Raw genomic sequence first — 8,158 nt, 5'->3', positions numbered from 1 at the left:
ACGTGTTGGGGCTGGGGCGCTTCTCGCCGCCCCGGGCCTGCTGCAGGGGTTGGGCACGGCGACCTGCACCCCAGTCCCGCAGCCCAGGGCACGCGCGTGCCTCCTCTATCTTGGAGGCGGGGCAGCGTCCCCCGAAGCTGAAGGCGGGTAAGGCGGGCCCGCTGAGTGGACGGTAGTCGGCGGGCGATGGCCACTGTTGGGGAGGATGCTGCTGCAGGACCCGCCGGGTCCCTCAAGGCCCCACCTCGGCCCCTCCCCCTCCCCAAGGCCCCGCCCACTCGTTCCCACCTAGCCCCTCCCCTCCCTCGCGGACCCCGCCCACCCCCTCTCTCCAGGCCCCGTCCCCGCAGGACTTACTGGGCGAGCGCCCCACCTGTTGCTCGCGGTTGAAGTCGGCTTTCTGTGTAAAAGGGCTTTCACTATGTAACCACTCGGTCTGCCATGCCCTGCGGCCACCGCCCTCTGCAGTGGGTGCAGCGTCGTTGGAGAGGGAAGGCTGGAGGCGCGGCCCCACTCCCAGGACGCGGGCGACAGGGCGGGGGAGGGGGTGCGCGCAGGGAGGAGCACGCACCGCGGGTCGGGGGCTTGCGGCCGATACTGAAGTGGGGGTGCGGGGATGATTCCCGCACCGAAGCTTCCAGCACCTCGTACTTGGTGGGGCCTGGGACGTCCAGGTCGGTCACAATGGGGGGCCGACGCTCCAGCCCTGGTGGGAAGCAAGCTGTGGGCCTGCATCCTCCCAGGAGGCCCCCTCCGGCCCCTGTCCCACCTCCCCAGACCAGACTAGGGACCCCCACTCACACAGCTCCTTCAGGTTCCGGGTGCAGATCTGCGAGGGGCCCTGGAGAGGGCTCACGTGCATCTTGAGGGGTGCTGGGAACTCCTGCATGGCTGGGGGCCACATCTCGTCCCAGGTGGACTCGGGGCCGGACAACATCAGAGCTGTCTTGGGCCTGCAAGGGAGACAGAGAGCCAACACATACCCAGCCGGCTGGCCGCCCCATCCAGGCTGCTTCCCGCTCCACCCGCCCACCGCCCAAGAAGGTTACTGGGCAAGCACAATCGACTTCGGCCTCAGGGAGCCATGGGTCCAGTGTTTGCCTCCATTGATGTAAAAGTTTGCCAGGAATTTCACAGCCTTCTGGTCAAAATTCATGATCAGGGTCTCTGGCTGCCTTCCACTAGGACACCGCAGGGCTCTGTGACCTCACTGGCCAGTCATGCCCCCACCCCACCCCCACCCCTAGTTGCTGGCACTCCCAAGGGAGGGGCATTGTCCAGCCCTGAAGGGCCTGGGGCAGTGGGGTCCCCAGAGGGGCCCCTCCCCTGACCTGCCAGGTGGGTCACCCTGGGCAACCTTGTCCCGCAGGACCCCCTAGCCTGCCTCAGTGACTCCTGGCTTAGCCTCCTTTCCCCCTTCCTCCCTTTCCTTGTCCCAACTCCTCCCCTTGCTGGGACTTCAGGGGCCCATTCTAGCAGGGTATCTGGGAGGACTGACGCCCGACAGGGGGGCAAAGAGAGTGTGCGCTACGGGATACCCAACTGTGCTGGGCCAGCTGGAAAGAAGTGTGGGATACAGTGGAAGGTCCAGAGAGGCTCCCAGGAGGAGCAGGACCCCCGCCCCCCGCTGGAAACCCAGCCCTCAGAATAGCAAAGCAACACAGATGGATCTGTGAGCACCATGCCCACCCCAGAGGCAGGCCTGGCTCTGAAGCGCCTGGTGGCCTGGGCAGGTCTGAGGTGTGGGAGCCTCTCTTCTGCTTGGGGGCACAGAGGCCAGTTGTCACAGATGGATGGGGCTGCCCGGGCCCAAGTGCAAAAGAACAATGAGCCAAGTGAGCAGGAGCCCCTCTGAGCCCAGGCCCCCACTATGCCCTCTGAAGCTGACCCGCCCGCCAGCCCCAGCCCCAGCTGCAGCCACCTGGGCCCACCCGGCAGGGCCTCCTGGTGCTCCCCTCCCTGGCTGAGCCGCCCCTGTTCAGATCCTTCCCACCCAGCACTGACAGCCTGGCCTTGGGAGGCACTCCAGATGGACAGAGACTTGCTTGAGGAAACGCAGGCTTTGCTAGGGTGAGGGGCTCAGGGCCTGTGCTCCGGGGCCCTTCCGCATTACAGAATGTTCTCTGGGAGCGTTTTGTTAACAGGGCCCTCATTCAACATTTGGGTTGGCTCTGGTTCCTCTCTAGCAAATGTCATGACGGGGGACACTGCACATATGTCTTCAGCTAAATGTCGGTCATTTCCTGAGAGAGTCCCATAAGTGGAAGCGATGGGTCACAGTACAGAACATCTTGTATGGACTTGACCTGTATCCGCAAGTTGCTTTTCCAGACAGCACCTACCAGAGCAGAGGTTCTTCTCACCATCATCCTGCTGGCGACAAGGGTCAGAAAGTGCCATCATCAGCATTCGATTAAGGTTCAATCTTCTGTCCGTGTTTATTGACTACGTTTTCCCCTTAATATGTTCACATTATATACGCAGTTTTCTATTGGGGTGGTAATTTTTCATATTTTTTGTCATGTAAGGTTTTTAGATTGATATCATATCTGTTTGTAATATTTGTTGCAAAATGTCCCCATTTCGTAGTCTATTTTTTCATATTGCTTATGCTGTGTTTTGCCACGTCCTTGAACCTGCTAATCTTTTCCTTTATGATATTTTGTATGGTGAGGAAGTCTTTCCTACCAAAAAAAATCAGGATTTGTTTAAAATGGAAAGTAGTGCCCAGCTCCAGGGGAAGGGCCTGCTGAGGCTTGTGACGGTTCCTCTGAAGCTTCCACAGCCTGTGGGCTGCGGAGGGGACCTGGAGTGGGTGCAGTCTCCCTTAGCCTCACCCTGAGGGTCTGCTGGCCTCCGAGGGGTAACAAGTCCAGGTTCAATCCTGCCCCCCACTTCCCTGCAAGGCCGCCTCGGCTACAGCAACAGTTTCGATTTTCTGAGCTCTGAAGTCCTCAATGTCACACCTCCCAGCCAGTTGCCCGTCTGGGCCTCAGTGTCCCACCCAGAGCACTCACGGGGTCAAGGACGGGCCTGGCCCAGGTGATGCCCAACAATGGGGCCTCTTCACAATGGTTGCCAGGCAACAGGGCCCCTCTCAAGGAAGGGAGCTCGATGAGGGGGGGCTGCAGCCAGCAAAGGCGGACTTGAAGCAAGATGACAACTACTCAGAAACACGACCTCTTCACGCCAGAGCCTCATTATATCCCTGGGTGAGCAGAGGACCCAATGGGGACTGTGGTGGAGGGGGATGGGAGAGGCCGGGACTTGGAAGCTCAAGGCCAGAGCTTGTCTCCAGGGAGGGGGCCGAGGCCCCATGGCTGAGGGGCCTCGGGCTGGAGAGCTGGAGCAGGGTGTCGAGGGCCAGGGAGGCATCATGTCGAGAGCAGAAAACCTACTGGGGACAGCCCAGCCCCTGGCGGAGGCTGCTGGAAAAAACACTGGACGCTCACTCCATAGAGTGTTGCACACTTTAAAGACGGATGCCAGGCCACTTTACGAGGTAGCCCCCCATATGAAATAAAATGGGCCGTGCACGGAGGGTGCGCGCGCACACACACAGCCTCGTGGACGAGGGAGGAGGTGGCGAGGCACCAGGTTTAAGTTCACAACGGTCCTGGGGACAAGGTGGGGTGGAGGATGCTGCACAGCTGTGAACCCCACCTCCCCACGGGGGCCTCGCATGACGTCCACACCGCTCCCCACGTGGCTAAATGACAGACACTCAGCTTGACCATCACTTCCTACCAGTTGCTCTCTTGCTGCTGCTTAAGTCCTGGACCCACTCAGCGGGATGCTAGTGTCCGGGGTAGCGGAGGTCCGAGCCAGATCCCTGCCAAGGCTTCCCAGTGGTGCCAGCTTATGTATGATGGATGTCTCGGGTCTCGGGCCCTGTCGCCATCCTTAAAAATGTTTCCACTGGGCAGTTCTGCCCCATGATCTTTAAGCCCCCCGTTGTCGGATAGCTGGGAGAGGGGGGTGGCAGCCTCATGGTAGTGGTGACAGGGGAGCTCACTTCCGAGGACCAGGCCTGTTCCAGCACTTGGCCTGTGCTCCTGTTCAAGCCTCAGAGGCAGCTGCTGCTGCACCTCATCCTGCGGAGAGGTGAGGTGCGTGGCCTGGGGCTAGCAGGCTGGACCTGCACCCTCTGGTAGGAGTGCTGCCTTCGCCCACCGTCCCTGCCTGCGCCCTTCCTCTGCAGCTATGCAGGCTTCTATCCGCAGCTGCGCTACCAGGTTGGGAAGACCTACGGGCGCACCACGGCACAGCTGCTCACAGACCCCAGTGTGCTCAAGAGCCCGTGCTCCGTGCTGTCCCCCCTTACCAAGCCCAAGTTCATCGAGGACTTCAGCGAGTCCAAGCCACCCCTGATTCCCTGCCGCGACCTCACAGAGCCCTACATCCCCCACTACACAGGTGGGTTGCCACCCACTACTCACCACCCAGCCCCTACCTCCCTCTCACTGTCACTCATGGCTGCCTTGTCCCTACAGGTCTGAAGCCCTACAAAAACTTTGAGAACCTGGGCCAGTTCTCCCCCCAGGAGGTGGATGCTGAGGGGCTGCCAGGGGTAGAGAACACATCCAAGCAGGTCTCCCTGCCTGCAGGCTTCATGCCCTTCTACCCCTACCCCCCGTGCCCGCCAGGCAGAAAGGGGGACTCCAGGGGCTTCGGGCACCCGGGCCTGCGGCTGGCATACGGGGAGGAGGGCTGGAAGAGCACGCCTGTCCACAAGGCCCCTGGACAGTATCAGGTGAGAGAGACATTGGGATCGCTGGGCTGAGCCCCACCAGCCAGACCCAGGAAGGGGTGGAATGGTGACTTGCCCCTCCCTACCCAGCTGTACCACTGCAGGAGGGACCAGCGCCCACCCACAGCCCACTGGCAAGAGACACTAGATGTGAGCAGGTTCCACAGGCTGCCCCAGCTGGATCACCCAAACATGATCCAGCGCAAGGCCATCTCAGGTGGGGGCCTGGGGTGGGATTGGGACACCCATATCCCCAAGGCACCAGGGGCCTGGGAAGGATGAGGGTGAAAGCAGGTGAGGAGGCTGCCCACAGGCCCTTCCCTTCTGGGGCCCAGCTTCCCTGGGGCTAGGAGTGCTTGCTCGCCCACTCCCTTCTGGCCCCAACACGTTCTGCCCATTTAGAGGAAAGACCCCAGACAAGCTTCCTGGACACCCCTGGGAGCAGGTGGGTGGCAGAGACCTGGGGTGGCACCTTGACCGCTTCCTCTCAGGCTATGCTGGCTTCATCCCCCGGTTTGCCTGGGTCATGGGGATGAATTACCGCGATGGAGTCACACAGGCCATGGACGAGTTTGACAAGAACCAGGTACCGACGCTGCCCAGCATGGTTTGCGTGGGGGGCTCTGCCCAACCCTTTCCCAGGGAGGTTGCACTCCACCCCACCCCACCCCCAACCCCGTTCCTCAGACCAGGTCTGTGCTCCCCGCTGGAAAGCTTCGCAGGGAAGGGCAGACATCCCAGAGCGCTAACTACCTGTGGGAACGCCTGCCCCACCCTGAGACGTTTCGCTGCGAGTCACCTGGTGGAAGCAGCACATGTCAGCACCTGTCTCTCCAGTTCCTGTTTAGAAACCCCGTCTGTGCCCTGGGCGAGAGGCTGCCCCAAACACACTGGCCCAGCACCACCATCTACAACAGCCGGGGCCTGGTACCCTTCTACATGGGCTTCATACCATGTGAGTACAGGGACCTCCCACAGCACAAAGGAGCAGGTGCTGGGCCCCTTACTCATGCTGCACTGCTGGCACAGGACCAGCTCCATGTCCTGGGGGTCCCCTTGAGGTAGGGTGCCCCCGCTTCCCCACGATGGAAGGGGCCAAAAACCCCTAGCTCTACGGGCCAGATAAACCAGCTGCCTCTGGGGACAGGTGCCCAGGTCCACAGCTGTACATGCAGCTGTGCCAAGCCCCCAGCGGCCGCTCACGCAGGGCGAGCACACGAAGTCAGCTGCGGCTGTGTCCCCGCAGCCATGCAGGACAACTTCGCACTGACCTTTGGGAACAGTACCCGTGAGGCCTACCAGAAGGAACTGCAGAGGAGAAACCGGACACTATGAAAATGCTTTAATGGTGATGTCTGTACAGCTGTGATGTCGAGACAGGGAGAAGAGCAGGTGCACACAGCGAGACTGGCTATCGGGACAGGCTGGGAGTGAATAAAGAGTTCTCATGGCCTCCGCGCTTCCCGTCCCAGACAGCCCTAGGCCACCTCCTCCTCCGCCTCCTCCTCGAACTCGCCCTCCTCCTCGGCCGTGGCGTCCTGGTACTGCTGGTACTCGGACACCAGGTCGTTCATGTTGCTCTCGGCCTCGGTGAACTCCATCTCGTCCATGCCCTCGCCCGTGTACCAGTGCAGGAAGGCCTTGCGCCGGAACATGGCCGTGAACTGCTCCGAGATGCGCTTGAACAGCTCCTGGATGGCCGTGCTGTTGCCGATGAAGGTGGCGGACATCTTGAGCCCGCGTGGCGGGATGTCGCACACGGCCGTCTTCACGTTGTTGGGGATCCACTCCACGAAGTAGCTGCTGTTCTTGTTCTGCACGTTCAGCATCTGCTCATCCACCTCCTTCATGGACATGCGGCCCCGGAACACGGCGGCCACCGTCAGGTAGCGGCCATGGCGGGGGTCACAGGCGGCCATCATGTTCTTGGCGTCGAACATCTGCTGAGTGAGCTCGGGCACTGTCAGGGCGCGGTACTGCTGGCTGCCCCGGCTGGTGAGCGGCGCGAAGCCGGGCATGAAGAAGTGCAGGCGTGGGAAGGGCACCATGTTCACAGCCAGCTTGCGCAGGTCGGCGTTGAGCTGGCCCGGGAAGCGCAGGCAGGTGGTGACCCCGCTCATGGTGGCCGACACCAGGTGGTTCAGGTCGCCATAAGTGGGTGTGGTCAACTTGAGGGTTCTGAAGCAGATGTCGTAGAGGGCCTCGTTGTCGATGCAGTAGGTCTCATCCGTGTTCTCCACCAGCTGGTGGACGGAGAGGGTGGCGTTGTAGGGCTCCACCACGGTGTCCGACACCTTGGGCGAGGGCACCACACTGAAGGTGTTCATGATGCGGTCGGGGTACTCCTCCCTGATCTTGCTGATGAGGAGGGTGCCCATCCCAGACCCAGTCCCCCCACCCAGGGAGTGGGTCAGCTGGAAGCCCTGCAGGCAGTCGCAGCTCTCGGCCTCCTTTCTCACGACGTCCAGCACCGAGTCCACCAGTTCCGCGCCTTCTGTGTAGTGCCCCTTAGCCCAGTTGTTCCCAGCACCACTCTGACCTGAAAAAAGGAAGCCAGTCACTCGTTAGTCACACGTGTGATCATGGTAATGCTGACCACTGAGCCAAAAAAGCCAAACGGGGCGAAGCGACATCCGCAGCTCACCCTACAGACAAGACAGACACATCTCAAACAAGGTAGCAACTAGCAACTTGCCTAGTTAAAAATTAAATTAGGAGTTGAGCTGATGCGGCTTAGCAATAAGCCAGCCCCTCCCACGGGCAGCCCCTGCCAACTCCCAAGGACAGATGAGCCTCTGCTGCAGTCAGGGAGATTACATCTGCCGCTCGCTCCTTCCCCTCCGGCGGACAGCTGGGCCTTCCTCCCAAAGCTGCTTTAGAGGAAGGATTGAGTGACTCCAAGGGGGAGGAGAGTATCCTGCCAGGAGCCCCAGCTTCTGCTCTAGGTAGAATGGATCAGGACCTTGGCTCTGAGGTTCTGAAGCCGGTGACCTTGGGTGCCCCTTGACCTTTGAGGCGTCCTTACTAACAGACTACTACCCAACCCCGTGCCCGCGGCTCACCAAAAACGAAGTTGTCTGGCCTGAAGATCTGCCCGAAGGGCCCCGAGCGCACGGAGTCCATGGTGCCCGGCTCCAGGTCCACGAGCACAGCGCGGGGCACGTACTTGCCACCTAAGGGGGCAGAAAGGAGTCAGCGCAAGGGCGGCCGCGGCGCGGAAGGGAGGTGGGCAAGGGGCGCGGGGTCTCACCAGTGGCCTCATTGTAGTACACGTTGATCCGCTCCAGCTGCAGATCGCTGTCCCCGTGGTACGTGCCGGTAGGATCGATGCCATGCTCGTCACTGATCACCTCCCAGAACTGCGAGAGACGCGGGCGGGCCGGGGCTGAGTCACGCCGGCGTTGCCTG

At 61.2% G+C, this 8,158-nt stretch overlaps 3 protein-coding genes across 3 annotated transcripts in view; 1 reads left to right on the top strand and 2 right to left on the bottom strand.

Moving 5' to 3' along the window:
- Window positions 1-1,156, bottom strand: part of STPG3 (sperm-tail PG-rich repeat containing 3) — a 1,687-nt gene extending 531 nt beyond the window's left edge. Inside the window, exons 1-5 of the mRNA XM_025051268.1 lie at window positions 1,061-1,156; window positions 802-991; window positions 572-706; window positions 374-462; window positions 97-193 (exon numbers count right to left, since the gene is read on the bottom strand). Coding sequence (XP_024907036.1) covers window positions 97-193; window positions 374-462; window positions 572-706; window positions 802-991; window positions 1,061-1,156 — 607 coding nt within the window. The remainder of the gene's footprint in view (window positions 1-96; window positions 194-373; window positions 463-571; window positions 707-801; window positions 992-1,060) is intronic.
- A 1,669-nt stretch (window positions 1,157-2,825) lies between these two features.
- Window positions 2,826-6,085, top strand: FAM166A (family with sequence similarity 166 member A). The gene is made up of 7 exons (XM_006918133.2): window positions 2,826-3,212; window positions 4,202-4,416; window positions 4,494-4,753; window positions 4,841-4,967; window positions 5,242-5,336; window positions 5,588-5,705; window positions 5,997-6,085. The coding sequence occupies exons 1-7, from the start codon at window positions 3,157-3,159 to the stop codon at window positions 6,083-6,085; spliced, it is 960 nt and encodes a 319-aa protein (XP_006918195.1). The 5' UTR covers window positions 2,826-3,156.
- On the bottom strand, window positions 6,078-8,111 carry TUBB4B (tubulin beta 4B class IVb). The gene is made up of 3 exons (XM_006918134.3): window positions 8,001-8,111; window positions 7,813-7,923; window positions 6,078-7,289 (listed from the first exon to the last, which is right to left on the bottom strand). The coding sequence occupies exons 2-3, from the start codon at window positions 7,871-7,873 to the stop codon at window positions 6,229-6,231; spliced, it is 1,122 nt and encodes a 373-aa protein (XP_006918196.1). The 5' UTR covers window positions 7,874-7,923; window positions 8,001-8,111; the 3' UTR covers window positions 6,078-6,228.
- Between the last annotated feature and the right edge of the window lie 47 nt (window positions 8,112-8,158).

This window comes from Pteropus alecto, unplaced genomic scaffold (genome assembly GCF_000325575.1).
Source record: "Pteropus alecto unplaced genomic scaffold, ASM32557v1 scaffold67, whole genome shotgun sequence".
NCBI classification, from domain to species: Eukaryota; Metazoa; Chordata; class Mammalia; order Chiroptera; family Pteropodidae; genus Pteropus; species Pteropus alecto.
The sequence above is the reverse complement of the archived record's forward strand: the minus strand, read 5'-3'. Positions and strand labels throughout refer to the sequence as shown.